The sequence below is a fragment of the Cuculus canorus genome, chromosome 4 (genome assembly GCF_017976375.1).
Source record: "Cuculus canorus isolate bCucCan1 chromosome 4, bCucCan1.pri, whole genome shotgun sequence".
Lineage (NCBI taxonomy): Eukaryota > Metazoa > Chordata > Aves > Cuculiformes > Cuculidae > Cuculus > Cuculus canorus.
In genome coordinates this window covers 52,571,541-52,595,576 of record NC_071404.1, presented here as the reverse complement: position 1 = coordinate 52,595,576, position 24,036 = coordinate 52,571,541, and the positions used below count along the sequence as shown (strand labels likewise).

Genomic DNA, 24,036 nt, shown 5'->3' with positions numbered 1-24,036 from the left:
CGCGACTTCGCGACGCTCCCGCCGCATCTGCCCGCGGCGCGCAGCCGGCGCTGAGACCAGCCCTCCTCCATCCATCCCGACCCCAGCTCCTCTCCATTCATTCCCACCCCATCCATCCATCCCAACACCAGTCCCCCTCCAGCCATTCTAGCCCTCCTCCATCCCTTCCCACCCCTCCATCCATCCCGATCTCAGCCCCGCTCCATTCATTCCCACCCCATCCATCCATTCCGAACCCAGACCTTCTCTCCATCCATCCCAGTCCCCCCCCCCCCGCATCCATCCAGCCCCCCCCGCTTCCATCCAGCGCCCCCAGCATCCATCCAGCTCCCCTCCATCCTTCCCCCCCTCTTTATTTCACCCTCCCTTCCTTTGGTTCTCACCCTGACTGCGAGCAAAGTGTCTTCATGAACGCAGAGGATGTCCGGGAAGCACTACAAGGGGCCCGAAGTCAGTTGTTGTATCAAATATTTCATTTTCGGATTCAATGTCATTTTCTGGGTAAGTGGCCCCGTCGCACGGGCGCGTCTGGCCTTCCTCTGCCCCCTTCTCCTCCTCCTCCCGGCTGGAAGGGGGCCGGCGGGGTGGGTGACAGCTGGGTGCGAGGCGGCAGCTCCGGAAGGGGGAGGGGGCTTTTCCCTTTTTCCCTTCCCCCTTTTCCCTTTTTCCCTTCCCCCTTTTCCCTTTTCCCCTCCCCCCCTTTTTTTCCCTTTTTCCCTCCCCCCCTTTTTTTCCCTTTTTCCCTCCCCCCTTTTTTTTCCCTTTTTCCCTCCCCCCTTTTTTTTCCCTTTTTCCCCCCCCTTTTTTTTCCCTTTTTCCCTCCCCCCTTTTCCCTCCCCCCTTTTCCCTTTTTCCCTCCCCCCTTTTCCCTTTTTCCCTCCCCCCTTTTCCCTTTTTCCCTCCCCCCTTTTCCCTCCCCCCTTTTCCCTTTTTCCCTCCCCCCTTTTCCCTTTTTCCCTCCCCCCTTTTCCCTTTTTCCCTCCCCCCTTTTCCCTTTTTCCCTCCCCCCTTTTCCCTTTTTCCCTCCCCCCCTTTTCCCTTTTTCCCTCCCCCCTTTTCCCTTCTTCCCTCCCCCCTCATCTGCTTTGTGGTGGAGGAGGGAGCATCCTGACACCCAGGCCCGGAGAGCGAATTGATCTGCGTGTTTTCGTGCTGGTTTCTCCGTTAAATACAAATAATAAAACCTTACAGCCCAAGTTCTCTGCACGGTGCTGTTTAAGGCGATGATTATGCAATGACGAGGCTGTGCATAGCACGGGTTTATTATGATTAGCAATTACCACATAGTAGTAGTAGTTGCAATAATAGGATGCAGGAGAGAGGAAACAGTATTCTCTCCCATCCCTAAAGTGCAAGCCCATGGCAGGCTTGGCTGGACATTTTCAGGGATTTCTGGCTGTGCTGCTTGATCTCCTGACTGCACAGGATCTGGTTGCACTGTTCTAGCACTGGCTGTAGAGTAGGCAGAACTGTGTAGTGGAATGTAACCTGCATAAAATAGTATTTCTAGCATCTTCTCAGTGTGTTGGGTTTGGAAAGCAAAGCAGCCAGTTGTGGATGCCAGATTTTGTAGCCACAGAGGGAGAGGCTGAGCATTCTCACACACCTTAATGATGAAGTTTTATCGTTGCATAGGATGTTATAGTTGGGTGAAGGCGCTTCACCCAACTATAACATCCCAAGGTGTGCAATTCCCCTCTTTTCATTCGGTATTCCAGTTAGCAATGAGATGCATGCACAAACTCAGGCAGGATGAGTGGGTTTCTGAGGGGCTTTGAAGGCAAGTTGAGTACATGTGGTATAGTGGCCTCTTTGGAGGAAAGAGGTGCACTGGGGCGACCACCTGAAATTTTATGGATGCAGGTGGGGAAGAATAGGGAGAAAAATCCTTCTAAATCAATACTGAGCTTGTGCTTATTACCTTGGTGAGAATAAGAGAGGGTGGTTATGTGGCTAGCAGGTAGCTAACATCATGTTTGTGTTCCTGGAAGGTTGAGATGCCTGAAGAGGATGTTTTGGAAGGATGGGAGCTTTGATTGCACTTTTGTACAGGAATACCTTTTCTTGATCAAGGAAGTAAGCTGCAAGAGTGAAGTTGATAGTGGTTTTGTGTCGATGTTTACTTGGCCAAAGACGGACCTGTGGAGATGAGTGGTTGCAGGCAGTGTAGCATTCTGATCCTACAGTAGCTGGTTTTAATGTGCTTTTCACTCAGTTTTCAGTGGTTGAGTTTGTCATGGTTCCTTTCACTTGTCTGTTTTTTTCATTTTGATTCCCCTGGGTATATATTGCTGTGAACACAGATGGTTTTTTCAGTGGGGAGGAGTCACGTGAGGAACATTTGTGTGCTCTGTCCTTGGACTAGAAGAGGGAAATATGAATGTGTTATCTTGCTCCTTCGGGCGCTGTCAGTCCGTAAGAAGCTATATAGCCTGTAATTTCCTTCCTCTTACTCTCAATGTGCAGGTGGTGCAAGTGGGGAAGCAGTATCTTTTAGGTATTTTGTGGCTAATCTTTTTTTGCATTCCTGTGTTACTGAGGCAGATGCAGCATAGCTTTTGCATGGTGACAGATATTCCTCTGTAACTGAATGGGTTAAAGGAAAGGATATCTTGCTAGGCCACTCTGCTAATCTGAAGACGGAGTATATCGCCCACTCTGCCATTTGCATGATGTCTGGCTCTTGCTTGCGAATTTCCCCTTTTGCAAAATGCTAATCATCTCGTTGTGTCCTTGGCTAAACTTCTACAGACCCACAGAGACAAAGCACTTTATCAGAGTTTAGTCATTTCTTCACAATATTGTAATCGCTTTATGAGGAAGCCTGCATTTATTACCACGTCTTTCATGAATTTGGAATGAAAACATAGGCAGTTACTCTTGTAGAATACATTTTAATGTTGTTTTTACTGAATTAATAGCAAGCCCTTCAATAGTCTTATCATGAAACTGGGCCAGAAAAGCTGTAAATGAAAATTGGAAGTTCAGTTGGCTGCTCACAGAAAGCGATAACCAAAAATAGCCAGTAATATAAGAACTGTGAATAGATTGAAGTGATGAAGAGGCGATCATCCTAACCCCGTGACGCTCTCCAGGGATCTTGCAAACATGGAGATCTGTAGAATGCCTTTGTTAAAACTTCTGAGCGTTACTGTATAGTGGCTTTAACACAACCTTTTACAAATGTAACGTAAGCAAACAGGGAATTACTCTCTATACTGTGTCATAAATCAGTGGACTGAAAATAGATAACTAAGTAAAAGTTATGATTAACTGGAAAAGTAATGGTTTTGACAGGAAAATTGTCAATGCCTTGAACAGAGAAATATTATAGATCTCATGAAATTATGTGGGGAACGGTTGTACGTGCTACTTAAAGCCTCCGTTTTTTTCATGTCTTCAGTTTATGTGCTAAAGAATATTGGCAAAATAACTTATCAGACCTTTTGTCAATTTTTTTGGCTTTGTGCTGGTCCGTTTTTTCTTAAAAAACACAACTGAATTATTAGAATAACGAACATGAGAAAGTTGCAGTCTAATGCTGTAGACATAGTTGTGACTAAAGGTGACGGTGTTCTCTTTAGGAGATAGTTCTCAGTCTTGCACCACCCCTGCTAATGTGTTTTTGACTGACTGCTTCATACTGTTGTAGAAGACAGTATTATCCACAGAGTCTATGCATAGTTGATGTTTTAGGTATATTTGCAAGCTTTTATTTTTTAAATTCAGTGTTAAAGGTGACAGATATGCTGGAAGTGCTTGTTCAGAAAACCTCATTTTATGAGGTCACAATGCTTTTGTGGGAAAGGAATGCTCATTTGGCCCTTGCCAAAGTAAGGTTTAGGAACTGAGACCAAATAGGCACAAATACATCTAAATCACGAGTTAGGACTCAATATTATGCTTCCCTTTCCATTACTAAGGTGCCATTCTTCTGCCGATTGTTCGTTAGCGCACATAGCTGGGTTGTAACTTCACTAGCATAATGCCTGTGTGAAAGCACCACATGATGTTTGCTACCCTTCTAGGCTGGTGGAATAGGCAGTATTTTTTTTTATGTGAGCCTTCATGTTTTGTCTAGGTAAACCGTAATGTAATTTGATTTAGATGAGAGCTGCAGTCTTAACAGGAGGTAACAGAGAACATCTTTCTGTAGCTGAAGAAAGCAAACAATGCCTCCTCCTTACCTTCCGCCTTAGATTTTGTTGTGGAATGATGTCAAAGGTACAATGTGAAAAGTAAAAGCAGGCCACTCTGCTTCCCAAAAGGCAAGAACCATTTCCCCTTCTTTCCCCTTCTACTTTTGCAAGGTAATTTTATGCTGATTTTTAATTCCAGGAACTGTTTTCAGTTTCTGTCTGTGCTTTATTACACTTGATGGAAGCTGTGAATATATACTGTTGTTTAACTCTGAATTTCAGCCTGTGCTTGATTCCACTGGCCCTAGCATAATTGAAAATACGTGTAGACAGCATTGAAACCTCAGACGGAAACCTTTCCTTTGTCTGGTGATTCATTGGGAAGTGTGAGATATGCTGATATTATTATGTTATGGTACATCAGCATATTACAGGTCATAATTTGTGTTTTAGTTTGCTTGGCATCTGCTGATTTTGATGGCAGCCATGTAGAGATCTAAATAGTCTCTGAATTACAGGAAGATAGCAGAAAGAACACCGAATAAGATTATTTAAATGTATTATGGGAAAATGGTTGGAAAAGTGCACTGACCTTTAAGGGGCAACAAATAGACTGTTTATTAGATTTTGTACATTGTTGATAGTTTGTTTTCAAAAGAGACCATTTTATGATGTGATCTGGTTTTCAGGTATCCACAAGGAAGTTTTGGTTATGTAATTTTCTCTTGCCACAGTGGCTAAAATAAATAATCAATGTGAAGCTTGTTCCATGCAATTTTCAAATGCGCTCTGTAGCATTTGATCTTTAAAACATTGCATGGGGAAGATGCCTTTGGAGTGGAAGCAGAAACATTTTGTTCACTCTCCCCCTTTTGTCCCCACCCTTTTATGATCAAATTATTATTATTTTTTTTTTTAAAATTTCTTAGTAGCATAGATAACTTGGTATTTCACAAGTGATCCTACCAGAAACAGAACAGAAGCAATAACAGAAATTGTCCTGGGAAAATATGCAACTGTTTTGAAAGGGTGCAAGGCAGTGATGTGTGTATTGCTGAAATAGATGTGTTGTTCTGAGCTTGGGATTCCTGAATTCCTCAGTGTCTCTTTCAGCAGATGTTGCCCCAGTCTTTTAAATGCAGATAAAAATATAGTAACTCTGCTGGCTGCGCGAGACTTGCTTCTCACTTGTAGAGGTCATTCTTGGAGTAAAAATTTTCCTTGCCCTGCTGTCCCATGTAATTTTGTGGCAGGCTGTATCACTGTTTATACAAAAAGAAATAGATGAGGAACATGGATGAAGATGTTTCCTTTCTCCTAAGTATTTGTTTTGCCAACATTAGGTGTTTGTAAATATATTATTGTTTTAAACTATTTGATGTTTCTAGTTTATGAAAGAGTGAAGAAACATAAGGATACAAGAACTAGAAAAATCTAATTGTTATTAATTGTGTGACTTTTCATGTTTGATGTCAAAATACTGCAAGCGAATATTTTCGGAATTATCAAATGCAGCTTTATATACTTCTGTGCTAAAAATAAATTGGTTGAATGCATTCACCAGTCTCCTGCCTTGATTGAATTGTCATAGAACATATTACCTGGTGACGTGTCTGTCTTGAAGTATTAGGAGTCAATTTTCAATCCTTACTGCTCCAATCGGAGAAGAGCTGATGTGAGTGAATGGCACCCAGAGTTCAGGCAGCCTCAACAGAATACTTCTCTATGTGAAACATTTTATGAATACTTGTATGGGTGAAAAAAAAAGTAAAAGTTATCTTTGGTCCTAGTCCCATCCTCCTTGTTGCATGTTGACAATGTTTTGTTATAAGGGTGACAGATCCATGTTCACTAACACTGAATTCGAAGTCAGACACTCTACCTTAGTTTAGTAATACAGTCTTTTAATGATAAATTTTGATTGGTTTATTATTTATGTGCATATTCAACTACAGTGTAAGAGGTGATAGGCACATAGGGAAAGCAAGCATGAGCTAAACGGGGGAAGAAAGGCTTTTTTCCCAAATGGAAGCCTAGAAAAAAAAGAAATTCCTCATATCAGATAATGAAATAGATGTAGGGTAATTTTCAAATGGAAGATGTGGGGGAGAAGTTTGTTTGACTTGTGTATGGGGAGTAGAAAGGAGGAGGATGTAAGAGACTCCTCTGTCCTCTTCAGTGGACTGGAGTTTGGAATTATGTATGTGATCTGTTCTTAAAGAATACTCTCTAAGGCCTAGTTTCAGAGATTACAGTAATCCTGAATTACTTTTTAGTAAACTTTAATTTGTTCTTTATTCCTTAAACTCTGTGAGACATAATAGTTGATGATTAGTAGAGGATAAGAAACTTGGGCTTAGAGTTAGTGAAACAAAACTTCCTTTTATTTTGAACCCTATTCCTACAAATGGAATTCTTGTTGAAAGTGCCTTATAAGCTGGCTCTGGCACCAGGGCTACAAGTTATGCATTTGGAGGAAGAAATAGGTGTACTGTTAAATGTTCGGTCTAGGTACTTCAACAGTTTATACTTTATTAACTGGGGGTAGTAACCTCTGAAGATTTGCTATAAACTTTTAGAATATAATGTTTTGCTTCAAATTAAGACTGGAGGTGAGAGAATATTTTTGACCCAAAGAAATCTCCTAACTTAATTCTGCCAGTTAGGGAGTTCCAATCTTAAACTGTAGTGCTATAGGACAGAAACAGCCTTCATGCTTTATTTTGACCAAAACATGCAGCATGCTTCTTAAGCGCAGAGCTAGTAGCCTGTCAACAAAACTGTCATTGTTTTATTGATGTAGATGGGAGCAAGGAGTTGAACAGCTCATGGACTGACCCAGCTCTGTTAGTGGTGACCTAGAAGTCACTGTCAGCATTAACCATTAAAGTGCCTTCCAGTATGGTAATTTTTTAAACTCTTAAGTATCTGATTTTTTCATTAGCTAGTGCTTCATAAATGACTTTGTACTTTTGTAGCTCTTTCCATCTTTTTTTCCCATTAGAAATTAGCAAATATTGTTGCAGTGCAATAAAGAAAGAAATAAAACAAGAAAAGCTTTATTGTTCTTAGCAGTGAATTACATTCCACTACAGTTTACAGTGCAGAATTTGGGAAAACAGATTATTCTTTACTGGTTTGAGACCTAATTTGTTTCTTTTCCATTGCACTATTGTATGACTTTGGAAAACATCCCGTTTTTTGTGATTGTGCTGCTGCTTCTGCCAAAAGACATCCTCCCTCATGGGTCACGGTGTGTATGGATTTCCACCGATTTCAGCAGGACCTTGTACAGGTTGGGATGGGTGGATGTGATGAGTGGCACAGCGCTCTGTATAGCTGCTTCTGTAACATATGCAAGGATCTAGAGCAGTCCAGCCTTGCACTTACGCTGGCATTGGAAAAGTCACTAACACGCTGAGGCTTGCAGTCAGGGGTGCTTGATTTGGTATCAAACTCTGACTCACTGTGATCTCATATAACCTCCAGATGGCCGAACTTGTGGAGATGCTGAAAACAGTCAGATCCTACTCCTTCAGCTGCATACAGAAGGCAAATGGCAGCAGTGGTATTTATTTGTTTTGATACACATCAATCCCCACATCAGATTCTTCAGCTAATGTTTCAACTTTCCCATTGCTTTCCTCTGGACAGCATTTAGAATGAGTATTTGAGCACGCACAGAGGATCTTACCAATGAACTGTCAATTTCCCACAGAACTGAGAAAAATCAATATGCCTTTTCCAGGCCCTGAAAATCCCTCTGCTCCTACGTAAGGCTCCCTTACATCAAATAATATTGAAAATCATTTCAAGTGAAGTTCCTGATGTGTGATGATGGAAGACTTATTATTTCTTTTTGCAGTAAGGCAAATACCTATTATAGAAACAGTTTGCATACCTGTTCCATACCTGTTGCCATCTGGTTTTCCCAACAGCAAAACTTCTAATGGAAAAAAGCAAAGAATGGCAGGAACTTCTGCCTAAATATATTCTCTTTCTCCTCAATAGGCAAGTAAAAAGATTTATGAAAGTGTTTGGTGCTTCTTTGTAGTATTGTAGTCAAAGGAAGAATTAAAAGGAGACCAGATGCCTTTAAACATATGAAATACTTCAGGTTCGTAGAAGCTTCTGTTTTGTTTTCCAGAATATAGTGAGTGAGAACTTGATTATGTCTACTGTCACAGGTCCAGTAAGCTACTGTTAAAGGGTAATGAGTATGATATAAATGAGATTGCAGGTATGCTTTCAATAATTCAGCCTACTAGGTGTTTCCTAGCATTAGTAGCTTACATTTAATGGGAGTCCAGCTTAATTTAGTTCGATTTAGGGGCAAATCTTCCATGACAGGGAACATTATTTTATGTCAAGACTGACTTTGTGTGTGTCAAGAGGGCAGACTCTCTCGACTGAGCTCTGGTGCCCCAAGCAAAGATGCAGGAGCACCATGTGTGGGGTGTCACCCCTGACGGATCCACCTGCTCTCTGTCATTTTGCCAGAGCCTGCACCACAGGTTCTCCCTGTTGGACACCTTTGTGTTGTGTACCCATATGCAGGGCATATGTTTACTTTTCTGAGGCTAGGTTCTCTGTGCTTCCTTCTCACTGGATCGCATCTCTTCTGCCATGTTCTGTTTTCCAACCAGCTGTGATTAAAAAGAGCTTGATGGGGGTTCCCACTATGGGCTGTAAATGGTTTATATATAAAAGCACAGACACTGAGGAAAAAAGTTCACAGATAATGTGTGGCAAAGGTTTTGCTGCTTCATGCCATGCTTCGATTAGCCGTGTCACCTGGCAGAACAACTCTCTCAAGTTTCTTTGCAATGCCGCGTGGTTAGAGTTTCAGGCTGGAGAACAGAATTCCGGTAAGGTGACAATTCAAAGCATTGGGTCATTCATACCCACTAGTGAGGGAGGGGATTGTCAGGTATCCTGGGCCACTCTCAGCTGGGAATATACCGGGCTGTTTTACTACGCTCAAAGCAAGGGTTTCAGATGTTTTTGCTTTTAATTCTTACACTGCAATATAAAACCAGAAGGGTTCCCTTTTCCATGCGAGTTAAAGGCTGCATTTCATAAAGTTGTTTTCCTGACTGCCAGTTTATGTGGGTATGTGTCATTCTAAAGGAATAAGTGTGAATTCAGTCAGTCCACCAATAATTAAATATTTAAATATATAATTAAAACAATTAAAAAATAAATGGTAAAATTTTTAAAATTAGAAGCCCTGTTTTCCAAGGAGTGATGTAATTAATTTCTAGATCAAAATTAAACCATGTAACTTATGTAAAGGCAATAAACATATGTATACATATATATAAAATATGTATGATTGCAGTTGATTAAAAACTAGATCTTAGTTATTTATTCATATTTCTTGAGACCACAAACATCCTCTTGTTTCTTTCTCTTTCTGTGGGCATCCAGAGGGGTGTGAAGTCTTGCTGCTTTCCTAATAGTCTAATTCTTTTTTTTCCCCCCCCCCCCCCTCCGAATGACTAGGAGGATCTGGTTCCACTTCACTTCCTGCCTTGACTATGGCAGTGGTTTCATGACTGGTGGTGTTCTGCTAACTTGCAAATTCTGGTGTCAAAATGAGAGCTGGGGGCTGCAAATGGCTGAGACCGGCACAAGGCTGCAGAACCAAGTGTGTTAGTATAGCTTCAGCAGATTGATAGCAGTCAGTTACTGGATCTGACCAAGAACTCTCTCGTCTGGGTAGATTTCTGTTGACTTGCTGTTTGGCTGCAAGAATGAAGTGTGGGAAGATGGTAGGATGGTCTCTTCCTCTCCCTGTGTGCATCAACTTCAAGCAATTGTACAAGCGTGGCTTGTTCTAAATCTAGGTGAAGTGGCTTTGGACTGTGGAGTACACAGGTATCAGAGATGATGCTGTGTTAATTAGCTCAGTCCAGTGGGGACTGTTATGTAGATGTGTGCTACTTGGGGTGTTCCTCCAATGCACTTTAATCTTCTCTATTTCAGTAAGATTTATGGTTGTTATCTGTTTTCTCCTAATTACTCAGTGATGTTGGGGAAAGAAAGAACCGTGACAGTCTACCAAGTTTGTTGTAACATGACCTTAATTTGAACTAAGTTAAAGTGGATAGCTCCATCATCTACCTCTCTGGTTTCTTTTCCTTTCCCTAAACATTATTCCAGGCACCATGCCATTCCCTGTAATAAGATACTTCACTGGACTGGCCTATGGAAGGGGGTGGCAAATGATCTCTCTGAAGAGAGTCCATTCCTGAGCATTTTTGATGGCTTTGTTGCAAACAAAAGTTTAGTATGCATTTTATGTTGGAAATGCATTTATATAGTGTATATATGCGCATACACAGTTTTTAATATATAGAATAATACTGTATTTTAACCAAATTAATTCCTTACTTGATAGAGCAGAAATTCATTGACTTACGTGCCTAAATACATGACTTGAAAGGCCTGGAAACCCATCTGACTGCTGCTACATGCATAGAAGGACTTCTTGCATTGATCTTCCTGTGGCAGTGTTCTGCTGTTCTGCTGCTGGGAGCTCTGACATGGTCACTGGTAGCGTTCCACTGGTAGCTGTATATGGTTTAAAAATGTTGCTTTCTTTTACATGTAAGTGATCTCCTTCCTTCTTTGGTAGGGTCAGATTTTCATTTATTCTAAAAGGCTGCCTTGTTCCAACCTGCCAGTGTAACATGTCCTTAACATGACTGCAGGAGTTATTCATAGAACAAGTTAGAATGATTTTGGTGCACCTGTGTTGTCAAACTTGTTCATGTGAGCAGGGTTTGACTCCTAGCCTGAGGAGTTTGAAGGACTTCATAAGTTGGAAAGATGGACTTGGCATTGTGGAGTGGGATTTTATTTCTGTATAAATCACGGTGTGAAGGGAGCATCGTATTTTTTTCACAGAGCAGGGCTGGAACACACCGCTTGTTCATAAAGCGGAAGATATTTAACTTTGAGAATATAATCTTCTAAAAGTGAGATGGTAGTAGTGTTTTTCTGAATGAAACTTGCATTGTTTTCCATTCCATCTCTGTTGCCTTCTGGGCAGATGTTTTCCTGCGGTTATTGTTATCAAAGCACTTCTTTGGGAATTCTCTTGTCATTGTTTCACTCTATTTTGTCTATAGAACTTTAGAAACTCTCTAGCTTGGAAAAAAAACCCAGACAAACACAGAAAGGCAAACCAAATCAAACATATACATAAAGACTTCTCAGAATTCACAGAAAACAAACTGTGGATCAATTATTAAGTGCATTCTCTCTCTCTCATCCACTTCCTGATGTTGCATTAATTTTGAATGAGCCCCCTGCATAGCTTGCCTTCATCCACTCATGGTATAGCGCACAAAGGCTTCCGGCACTGTAAATGCTTGGGTCCTTGTTAGAGGCCTCTGCATTAGAGCAGCTTCTGTTGACTTCAATGGGAATCACTTGGTGGCAGCCTCATAATTGGTTTTTGAGCAATGTCTGGTTTTTGTTTGCCTTTTTTTTTTAAAAAAAAAAACAAACCCAAAAATAAAGGGAGATGGAAAAGCCCAAAGAGGTCCCCCAAAGAAAACACTGAAAAGACTTTTGAAAGAGCTAGAGCAATTACTTCAGTTGCCTAAGTAGCTAAGAGCTGACAAAAAGGGTGATACACTAGTTTAACTGAGAAGGAGAAAGTGGAGCTTATCAGGCAGTGTTTCTGACAGTTTGTGTCTCTGTGTGAGCATCCTGTCTGACCATTTTGATCCTTTAAATGAGAACTTCCCCTCAATTATAGGACTCTATAATGACTCTAATACTTGTAGCATTGAGAGAACCTAGCTGTTGAAGCACAGGGAGTTCATCCACAGCAGACGATTGTGACTGTGATCTCTCTAGTTGTGGTGTGCTTGTATGAAGTAGTTTTGCATGTGCTGAAATATCACTTAGCAGTGGCTTCTGCAGGCTACGTGCCTTGTCACTGATTTGGGCGGCAAGCTGATCACCGCTGTCATTTTTTAACTAGCAATGCCATAGTACTGTATTGAGTACTGAGTCTTGCATTTCCCAGACAGGTACATAATAGCAGCAACTTCATGATAAATCTCTCTGATGGAGCTGCTAGCGCTCATCTGTTAAGTACCACTACTTATGTGGTCTACCATTAGCCGCATAAGAAATCAGCACATTTTATTGATGGCTTCTGAACTTTAACATCTTAGGCTAAAGATAATGGCTTCTGCATGAAATATGTTCCATTACTGCTAATGGTGTCTTATTGAGTAAGCAAGTGTGGCAGATAAAAGAATTTCTGTAAACAAAGCATAAAAGAAGCTACGTATATAAATCAAGCCCGAAAAATCATTTTATAGCCGAATGGAAACTGAATGTCTCAGAGTAGTTTTGTTTATGTCTTGGTGATTGATAGAGAAGAGGTAAAACCAGTCTGTCTAAATGCAAAACTTTGTGAATACTGCATTACTGGTAGGTTGTTTCAGCAGCTTGTGGGAACACAGCATGAGTAGATAGTTACAGTCTGATAATACTGACAGTTTCAATACCGTTAAAAGTAAACGGGAAACCCCATCTTTTTTTAGTCTTAAGAAAGGCTTTAAAAAATGTAAAACTGGTTCTTATTATGTTTTTGTTTTTTTTTAAAGGCGAGGTTAACATTCCTTGCTTTTCGACTTACTGTACCACCAAGGGAGATGAAGAACTTTTTTGACCTATTGCACTGACTCCTTAATCTGCTCTTTATGTACCTTCAAATGAACCGTTAAACTACAGAGCCAAAAATTGCTACAAGGTTTAGGAGGAGATGTGCTGAGCCTTACCTTTAAACTAGGTTCAGTGCAAGAGAGTTCCCTAGGGGAAAGAACCTTGCCTTTTTTTTTTTTTTTTTTTCTGTGTTAAGAAACAATACGTCAATGCACCTGCAACTCTTTTAAAAAAGTTGAGTATAAGTTTTACTCGCGAGGAATTGAAAAAATGTTTCTTTGAAGATTTTGTAGTCTCTAGTTCTGTTAACTTTGTGCATTTTCGTAACTCTTAAATACCTAGAACACTTTTATATATCTATATATGTATATATATAAAGGGCCTGTATCCTGTATAGCATGAAAGATGTGATAAAAAGGCATCTTTTTGAATATTCTTTAATTTTCAGCTGGAGTCTCATGCAATTCAAAGGGGGTTTGGAGTTTTGATGATTTACTCTGAGAGCATTTCAAAATGGTGTCTTTGCCAGCAAAAACGGCTTAAAATAGTTTGTGTGCCAGTGTGCAGCATAAGATATGGATTCATAAACCAACTGAGGGGCTGGGGAAGAGTGACATGGGAGGAAAATGGCTCTACGCAGGTCAGGATGTGACTGGTAGACACTGAAACACTGCTACTGAAACACCTAACTGGTTTAACTGCCTTGAGTTAAAGCTGTGTGGTTTCTTTGTGAGTGCTGTCTAAATGCCAACTGTGCAATTAATATTTGGCATAATTAGTCATATCTATGGACAGATCAAATCTGAAAAAAACCCGACCATAGATTGAACAGTGTCCCTTGGAAATATTTCCTGTTAATTAGCACTTAAGTCTGTGGATGTGTTGTCATTTCCCTATTGTTTTTAAGGTCAAACACCCTCAACTATTCCCAGGCTGAGTTAGGAAAGCCTGTGTAGTGAAGGATATGTTGAAATCTGCAGAACTACAGTTACTACCTAAGTTATGGAAAATAAACCATTAATACGTAGAAAGATGTCTCATGTGACCCAGTATAAGTTTGCCTGAAATGATATTTCTGCTATACTTTACTGAAGAGTGATAAAGGCGTGCTCTTTCCTTTCTCCCTTGAGTTTTGGGGTGAATGTGTGTCTAATGAAAAGTCTTCTTTGACTTAACCTGAGACAATGCCAGCAGTCTGGAATTCAGAGTCTCTGCAAACTGTTATGAAATTTGAAAATGAGTTCTCTGTGTTCAGACCGAGAATAGGGTGAGGTTGTGAAATTGTTTGTGAAATGTCATAACATGCTATAATCATTGGTAAAGAAACTGAGAGCAAAAAGAGTAATACTCTAACTTTCAAAGTGAGAACTGAAAGTAATTTTCTGAGCTTTATTAAAAGTGGCTCTGAAGTTTTCAAGAAGTTACATTACTTTAACAAGCATATATAGAATACTTTAAGCATTCATTTAAATTCAAATATAGTTACACTAATAAATCAATGCTTTCCTCTACTAATGGGCATTTTGCATTTAAAATAAAAGGGAACATTCTTGGATATAATGCAAGAATGAAAACTTGCACAAGGCTGGACAGAACCTTCTTTTGAAGCTTTTATGGGAGATGTGAAATGCTGTGAAGTGTTCTAGTTGAGCTCTCCTCCTCTCCCTGACATCTAACATTATATTTGGGTTAAAGCATTTCCTGATATAGAAAAGAACTTAAATAAGGTGGCACTGTCAAGGCAGTCCTCAAAGAACCTTTTTGGAAATGTAACAAAGAGAACATACCAATGATCATACCCGACCCAGACAAAAGGTCCATTTAAGGTAACTATGCTTAGAACAGTGGCCAGTGGTAGACAGGTCAAAGGTGTACAAACAAGGCAGATGGATAGTGATAATTCTTAGGGAATATGCTCTAAATACTCAGCCTTTCTGAGCCAGAATTAGGATCTTGGTATTTAGTGTCCCTAGATGGCTTTTTCTTCATGAGTTTGCCTGGTTGGTCCTGAATCTCTGACTTTCTGAGGGATGTGTCATAGAATCATAGAATAATTTGGGTTGGAAGTGACCTTGAAGATCATCTAGTTCCAACCCCCCTGCCATGGGCAGGGACGCCTCCCAGTAGATTAGGTTGCTCAATGTCCCATCCAGCCTGGCCTTGAACACTTCCAGTTTCCCTGGGCAGCCTGTTTCAGTGCCTCAGCACTCTCATCATGAAGAAATTCTTCCTTATGTCTAGTCTAAATCTGCCCCTCTCCAGTTTATACCTGTTCCCCCCCGGTCCTATCACTACAAGCCTTTGTAAACGGTCCCTCCCCAGCTTTCCTGTAGGCCCACTTCAGGGACTGGAAGGTCGCTATAAGATCTCCTCTGAGCCTTCTCTTCTCCAGGCTGAACTAGCCCAACTCTCTCAGGCTGTCCTCGTATGGGAGGTGCTCCAAGTCTCTGATCATCCTTGTAGCCCTCCTCTGATCCCATCCCTACAGTTCCATATCCTTCTTATGTTGAGAATTCCAGAACTGGACACAGTATTCCAGACGAGGTCTCACAAGAGCTGAACAGAGAGGCAGAATCCCTTCCGTCAACCTCCTGGCCATGCTTCTTTTGATGCAGCCCAGGATACGGTTGGCCTTCTGAGCTGCGAGTGCACACTGCTGCCTCATGTTGAGCTTCTCATCACTCAGCACTCCAAAGTCCTTCTCTTCAGGGCTGCTCTCAATCAGATCATCCCCCATCCTGTATTGAAACCATGAATTGCCCCGACTCAGGTGCAGGACCTTACGCTTGGCCTTGTTGAACCTCATGAGGTTCTCACAGCCCCACTTCTCCAGCCTGTCCACATTCCTCTGGATGACATACCAGCCTTCCACTGTGACGACTGCACCACTCATCTTGGTGTCATCTGCACACTTGCTGAGGGTGCACTCAGTCTCGCTGTCTGTATCATTGGTGTAGGTATTAAACAGCACCGGTCCCAGTGTGGACACCTGAGGGACACCACTTGTTACGGATCTGCATCTGGGCTTCCAGTCATTGACCACTACTCTCTGACCACTACTCTACATCCAGTAGTTAGTTGTACTTTTTTCTTGTGAATTTTGGCTTTCTTTTGGGAGAGGTGGAATTCCAACAGGCAGATAATAAAGCATTCTGCAGCTTGGAGTCAATTAACTTTCATGTTCATCTGCTTAGCTTCTGTGAAACCACAGTGAAAATCGTGCATCTGAAGAATGTAGTTTGAAACACCTTTTCTCTGCTCCCTGCCATACCCTGCCCTTTTTTTTTCCACACAATACCATTAAGAAACAATTTTCAGATTACTTCCTTTTCAGTAATGCAGATGGTTGAATTACAAATGTTGGAGGTGTGTAAAGTCAAGTAAGTGTACCAGTCCGAGGCAACTACAGCTGGATGTCACAGATAAAAAACCTTGCTACTAGGAAGAGGAGCTGTAAATTTCTAGATGGTGACCTACTTGGATCTTTACACAGCTCCTGCAATTATAATGAGTTAACCATTATCAGCCCAGGCCATGTTTAACAGCAAGGTATGTAGTTGGCAGTTTTTATGTAGGATTGCAGTTGCCTGCGGTTCTGTTCTTTTCTGTCTGGTCTTCCCCTTGCTTCCCAAAAGGAAGAAACAAGGAAGCCTGCCCTCTCTAAATTCTTATGTAATTCTGCCATTGGTTACGGTGGATCCTTATTCAGTAATAAAATAGTATATGAGGAGTGAGAATTCTGTGATGGGCAGGTGGATCTGAAGAGTGTTCTCAAGGCAGGCACCAAACTATTCCTTCATTTGTTTACTGATTTTGGGAGACTCTAGCAACTAGCTTTAACAGAAAAAACTCAAGTGTAGCGCTGTCTCTGGGGCAGAGACCAGTGTCGTACTAAGAGTACAGTCTTAAGGGTTTGCGTAAGGTAGGTCAGTGCCTGGACAGTACAGTAGAGTCATTGGTGCTGTATAAACATGATATCTCTAAGGTCATATTGTAGCCCTAATGAATTCTTTAATTAAGACAATTTTATAGAAGCCATTTTACGTTATATCACAGCATTTGACACCTGAAATAAAATGTGAGGCTTTTCCTGTTTGCTTGCATAACCGTCATGGGAAGGACAAAGGAAGAACATAAGTGGCATGGATGACTACTACTATTTACTGGCTAACAAAGAGGAGAGGAGATAGAGAAGGCAGCAATGTAACCTGATGGTATGATTCTGGCAAAAAAAAGATCAGATCCTTTAAAGCTACCCAAGTATACAGAAGCTGACTTCAGATTTAAGCTAGCTTACTAGGCTTGGGGAAAAAAGCAAAACCAAGCTTACAGAATTCTAAGAGTTCTTGTTTTGGTAAGAAATAATAAATGAATGCTTCTGAATGCCTTTGTAAGTCCTCGTTCCCAGGGCCCAGGTCCATGTTCTGATCCCATTGGGAATTAGATTTCCAGGTAAACAACTCCTTAGTCTAAATTCCTGTTGCTATAGAAAACCTTAAAAAAAAAAAAAAAGTCCTTAGAAAAGAGTTTGGTAGCTGTTCATCCTGAAATCTGTTTTATTTGCTGCATGTGGTTCTATTTTAGAAGCACTTCAATGAAAACTTGGACAATGTAACAAAACCCTTTAAGACTTAACATTTTAAGGCATGTTATTTTGTTTGGTTGCTAGTTTTGGTTTTCTTAAGTTTTTGGGTGCGTGGTTTTGTGGTTTGAGAATTTTTCTTATTTGATTTTATTTTTTTTGCTACATATATTTGTGAAGTAATTGGAGTAATTTTTTTTGGCGGCTGCAAAGAGTTGTTCCCTGTCTCCCCTTCCTTGGTGCTTGCTTTGTAACTGTATTCTGCATCGTGCCCTGATCTTCTGTATGATAGATTCTACTGGATGAGAAACAAAAACCCATCCTGCAAACTGGATTTAATTCTTTAGACTAGGTGCGATCCTAAAGGTGTAACTGCTAGAAAATGTGGTTCCTAGTAGCATTAATAAAATCTGATGTGAGCAGTGTAGGTTAGGATGTTTATTTTTGTATATACACAGGTATGTTTGTGTGTATATATAATTAATTTATTTCACCGATTCTGTTTTTCCACTTCTGCGCCATACCAATACTGCTGAGGCTCGTTGAAGGGGTCTCCGTTTGCTCCTGCCAGCCAGAAACTGGTTTTGCAGTGAGGGGTCCCTGCTGGGGAAATCTTTTTCCTGCTATCTTTCTTCTCTCCACAGGGTAGCGGACTTAAGGACGGCAGTCCTGTCTGCTCTGCTGACAGCCGTGCATTCTCCACGCTTACTGCAGCAGCTGCTGCTCCTCAGCCTGACTGAGAGAGCATAAATTAAAATACAAAGGTCTCCTGTGGCCACTCTTGGCTGACACTGCCATGGCAGATCAGACCTTCCTACATCATCTTCCCTTGACTTTCTTCTTTTTCTGAAGAATTTCTATCAGTCACAGTCTTTTACCACTGGGCTCAATAGGAGCAGCAATCCAGTCACTTCAAATGTTTTATGTACTGAGTGACTGGAGCAGTGTGCGGAGATAAGAATTAGTAGTGCGGGTTTCATCAGAAGCTCGAGTCTTTTTCCTTTGTGTGCTGCCTGGAGAACTTTTTTTGTGCTTTTTATGGCTGCTGCTGAAGATATAGGGCTAATTTCTGTTCTTGTCTCCCCATGAAGGCAGACAGAGTGTCAGAAACAGCAGAACCATTGTGTTGCCATTGTGTGTTTGTGACTGAGGGCACAGCAGTAAGTCAAGTGCTTTTTCCGAGGGGTTTTTATTTTCTTGAAACTCAGTGTCTCCCAGTGTTCATATAGGGGATCTTTAACTCCCACAGGGCAAAGAGGAAGCTACTCATTGGTGGGATGGAATGCCACAAAATTGGCAGTGTAGATTTTCTGAACCAACTGTGCATGTGTTTTTTGGGAGGATTTGGTTTGTTGTTTTTTTTTTCAGGACAATGTCAGAATTGCAAGCCAGCCCTAAGGAGGAGCCTTTCAGTAAGGGGTTCATCTTTAGTCCCTGAACATCATGCAAGACATGAAAAACTGTTCCTTTGTATTTCCGTTTATGTACTTGCCAGCTGGTCCCCAGTGCAGGGTTGGTCTGGTCCTCTGCTTGTCTGATCCACTGCTCGCTGGATTATGGATATGGAGGTTCTCCATGATTTGTGCAATGACTCAATGTTTTCTCTTGAATGTAGATATGATTTGGCTTCGAATGTAAGCCTCTGCAGCAAAGCAGCTATCTTTCTTATTTAATCAGACTGCCTCTTGGAAAATAGTTTAAAAAGTATGATTTGAGTGTAAGTGTATTTGTGTCCCTCTGTATGTGAATTTCGTATCCTCTTTTAAGTTCTCAGGAGAACATATTAAGCCATGAAGGCTTTTCCAGCAGTTTCATTTTCTTTCTTCAAAACTATAGTCTTCTCAAGCTGATTGGACTTTCCTCCCTGCCCCAATCTTCTTCTTCCTTGTGATCATGTTCTTTAAGTTCTGACTGGGCCATTGTGACATCTAATAAAACTATCAGTCTGATTATCTGCATCTTCTGAGTGGGTTCTGTAGGGAACGGTCTCAACAATATTTTCCAATGCTTGAATGAAGCTAAGTGTGGCCATCAAATTATTTCTTATGTGAGGAGTTGTTTAGACCTTATCTGGACAAGAATAAGCTTAAAGCGCTTGAAGAGTCTTACCTGAGATCAGTGGCACTGCCATTGTGTAGTGTGGAAAAAGAGTCCTAATTTGCAAAGGCTTAGGAAAGAGCATTTCATAAAACTTTCAAAAGTAGCGTAAGCTGCGGCCATTGTCAAAAGTGGCTTCAGTTGGATGGAGGCTGTTAAGAGTTTCTTATTGCTAATGCAGCACACTGAAATCCATGTTGAATGTTAATCAGGGGTTTCTAAATTATATAAGTGCTCTTTAAAAACAGGGCAAGTTTTCAGATTTTCTCTTAAAAGTATCATAGTAATTATAGAAATTGTATAAGCGTGTAGTAATGTTTGGAAGTAATTGTGGGACCAACCATAGAATTGCTGTTCTGTCTACCGATTGGACTTAACAAGAGCTAAATGCCATTACTACCTTCATAATCAGATTTATTTTAATGTCTTTGAATGAAATACCTCTGGAATCAACCACTAAGTGTTTTAACTGCTTCCTTGCAGCTAAATGAATCAGTGGCCTTGCCAAATTGCCTTCTAATGGGGTAGCTGCTTCTTGGGGCCTCTTTTTTACCTCTGTGTGTTAGGTACATGGAACATCTTTGATAATGCTTAATGCAGATGCATGCAGTAATGAGATGTAAGAGGAGCAGGATTAATGTCCCCAGATCTTTAATCGCGGTTTTCATGCATGGTGCTTATAATGGCAGACAGGCAGGATCAAAAGATCCGCTGCTTTAAACTTTACAGTCGGGTAAACATTATTCCAAAACCTTGGGTGAAGTGTCTTATGAATTACAAAAAAAAGCCCACCCAGAAAATCAGTTTTTTTCAGTACCTTCTTTAGCCTTTAACTTTTGACAAATACATTACTCTCTTAAAGCAGATTTCACTTGCTATGGTAATTGAAATTTATATTCAATAACTGTTGATCAAAATAGAATTGTACTGCTGTTAGGTTAAATGAAGAGTACTACAATGGGCCTGGTGACTCCTTGCTCGCAGGGAGAGTGGGAGGATTAACTAAAGGGATCTGGATAGAATGGTGTTTCTTTGTCTAATTCCCCAAACCTGAAAGCAATGAACGAATGCCAGTGGTAATTGAAATAGCTCTCTTGAATGAACACATAGGGTATCCCATTTTGTCATAGTTAATAGCATTCTGCATAGTGAAAACCTTAAACCGAAGCATGTCTAAGCTTAGACCTGTTTTTATCCACAGCTGTTAAATTAAAATGTCTTGAGTTATATTGTTGACTTCATAGGTTTGGAGAGAGGGAAGTAGGAGGATGCTGCTGCTCCGTTTGTCATGCCAGTGAGACAACTGAAAGCCACCTTGATGGTGGGGCAGGAGGGCAACATTGCGCAAATGAACTGTTACGTGAAAGCAAACAAACACACGCAGGGTGAAAAATGTGGTTTTTTTTTTTTTTCCTTCAGTAAATTTAGTGCTATTGGCAGGTGCCAGAGAAATAGTCCCGTAAGCTGGTGTCCTGGGTTTCCATGTCACATACAGCAGGATAAGTGGAAAAGCAAGTGTCTGTGCAGCATCTTTGCTGAGGAACAGTGGCGTGGTACTTCTTTAGGCATTGGTAGCTCTTTCCTGGTGACCTCACCAATAGAAACCATAGCAGGTTTCTGATGTGAAATTGTGAACTAGTGCTTGGGTTGAGAAAGTTGATCTTTCTTTGTTAGTTGCTCTTCTGGAGAGTTGCTATTGTAACAGTGTGTTGACCCTTTTCTTTAACCTTGTTTGTTTGTTTTAAACAGTAAAGCTTCTCCATGGAGAGAAGGTTGAGTATTCCAAGCTGATGTAAAGGAATATAAATTTCTACTTAATTCTGATAAGTTCAAGAATATTTTGGCAGAAAGAGTCAGGCTGGTGGCGAGATGCCCTAAAAGCTCGCTGAGGACTTGTAAGTTTAATTGCAGGAGTTTTACCATTCTTGTCAGCTGATGATGCTCACTTCTATTTTTGTTCCGAAATTGTATCATTCGTGAATGCATTTTTGTGAACTGCTGTTGCTTGTGGGTTCAGAAGATCAACTTTTATGTATAGCTCCTCCCTGTCCTTCCCTGGCTGATGAAATAAATAACATTTCCCTGAACTTTTCTCATACCTTTATGCCATGACTAATGAAACAGACATCAAGGGTTCATGAGGGCACGTTTGATGTTCATGCTACTCTCTTCTGCAGGCTGGAAAATCAGCGAACAGGAACAGTACTTGAAGTATGTGGTAGACCATAATTGCCTGCTGTCACAGTGTGATTTGCAAAGGCTGTAGAAGCAAATCAAATAGCGCTATTCTTTCTATCTTCAGTTATGACCAGCGCACTTTTGTTACAGGTCCCTGTCTAATATGAACCGAAGAGATTTGTTTGGCAGTAGCTTGGTGTCAGAGAGGGAGTACATAGCTACAGTGTAGAATTTATTGTTCTCTAAACTGATGCTGGTATGATTCAGCTGACGGTTTTAAGCTTGCTGGTGCGGCCCTTACACAACATAAGATGCTTTGTTCATTTAATGTGGTTCTAGGTGATTGCGATGCTTTTGAACAGGGTAATCGTGAGACTGAGTTCTGTGATGCTTCATTTGGGATGACTGCTCTGCCCTATGTTTCCTGTGGGTACTGGGGCAGGTGCTTTAACAATATAAAGAATTGTACTGTTTCCTTCAGGAATAAAGCTAAATGTGGGAATGGGGCTGAATGCGGGGAGAAATAGTGCCCCCCACCCCTTGCCATGGGCTGAGTACAAGACTTTCAAAAGCAAAGCCAGTGAAGAACGCAACACGCACATGCACCAAGGGCATCTTGCTATCTGAAGTGAGGGATGAGACGTCTGGGAACAGGCATAGAAAACTCCTGCTATCAGCAGTTATTTTCCAATAAGATGAATTGCAATCAGCTGCTCTGACAATCCAGCCCTCCAGATGACCTATAGCATCGTTGTAATATCATCATAATACTAAAACTCACCTCCACATCTAGGGTTACCCACTTTCTCCTCGCCTTTGAGGCATACCAGTCCCTAAATCACTCCTATTGGACATGTACGTTTAAGTTTTGGCAAGCGAAGCAAGAATCTTTCCTCCACCAATCAGCAGGGTTTGATGTAATGACTTCAGTCACTCAAGACGCACCTAAACCTCTGCCCCAAAGGTGCAAGTTACTATAAAAAATGTAAACAAAGGGGAAAGTCTGGAGGGGAAAATGCCATTGAAACTTCAGGGATCAGGGGACTGGCTGGACTTGGTACTCTCCCTACCCCCACCCCCAGATTCCATCAAGGTAAGACTTTTGTGTTATGCGTGCTAAATATGTATGTTAACATCAAGCTAATTATTAATATGTCTCTGTACTTTAACTTTAACTACGTATCTTCCATTTCCGTGTTATTTTTACTTATGTCTGGGTGTTATCGCTATGTGTATATCATTGCTTGTTGCGTTTGTGTACGTGTTTGGGTACTTGACTTTCAATATGTTTTCATGAACAGTATCTTATTCTCCACTACCACCAAACCCTATTAAGTCATGAGTTGTTATAATCAATTATTCTTAATAAAATCGACTTGATTGTATATATACAAGTCTCAGGAGTCTCTTGTAACTGTTCAGAGAGATTTAAAGGAAGTTTTGGGTTTGAACTCAGCAAGCTAGACAAGATTGATTGTTTTTGCAAAATTGTTGGTAAGAATCTAAGGTGTAACTGTATTGAGCAAGCTGGACAAATATTAATTGTTCTTGCATTATTGTTCATTAATCACTGTGACTGGCAGGCTGGGTGATATATGTATTTTTTCGTCTTCATGATACTGTCGGTTAACGGGTTAAGCAGACTGGTAAATTCTCTTTTCTGAAGTCTCTCATGTATTTTCAAATTTAGCCCCCTCGTGGTGTCACACCTCTGACCAAGCATATTCTTGAAATATCATCCCAAGTGTAATAATGAAGACCAAGTTACTAGCGATATTCTGTTGGGCTTGCGCAGCTTGGTTTTCTTCTCTGAAATAAGAATTCCCTGGAAGTCAATGGAAATTGGGGACATTTTAAAAATGGGGTATGCAATTATTGGGTTTGTGATGTGTTTTCTTTTTTTGTGTGTGGTAGTGTGTGGGTGTTGGATTTCTTTTTTTTTTTGGTTTGGTTTGGTTTGGGGTTTTTTTTGGTTTTGTTTGGGGTTTTTTTTTGGGTTGTTTTTTTTTTTGAGACTGACCTGCTCACCCTTCCCTGGATCCTCTCCATTTTTTTTTCATGGGAGCTTGGGAAATAACTACTGATATATTACCTTCAGGACAGTGAATAGTATTGGTCAAAAGAGTGGTTTGCTCTGTTCTGTTTCCTCTGCTTCCTACCGCAGTGAGGCTTGGCCTGGTCTGTGTGTTAAGAAGCCAATTTCTCTTAAGACTGGAGCTCCCTTATGGGCTATAGACAAGCACAGCGGAAACTCGCCTAGGATTTGGTAAGGTTTTGGAATAGAATAATAGGCTTGGGTTTGGTGTGACTCGCTGTTGGCAATGCTTTGCTCAGAATTTGGTAGGCTGT

At 40.9% G+C, this 24,036-nt stretch overlaps 1 protein-coding gene across 1 annotated transcript in view; it reads left to right on the top strand.

Annotated features, from left to right (window-relative positions):
• Positions 1-285: 285 nt before the first annotated feature.
• Positions 286-24,036, top strand: part of TSPAN5 (tetraspanin 5) — a 92,365-nt gene continuing 68,614 nt past the window's right edge. Inside the window, exon 1 of the mRNA XM_009556411.2 lies at positions 286-501. Within this exon, the coding sequence (XP_009554706.1) occupies positions 421-501 (81 nt within the window). The 5' untranslated portion in view covers positions 286-420. The remainder of the gene's footprint in view (positions 502-24,036) is intronic.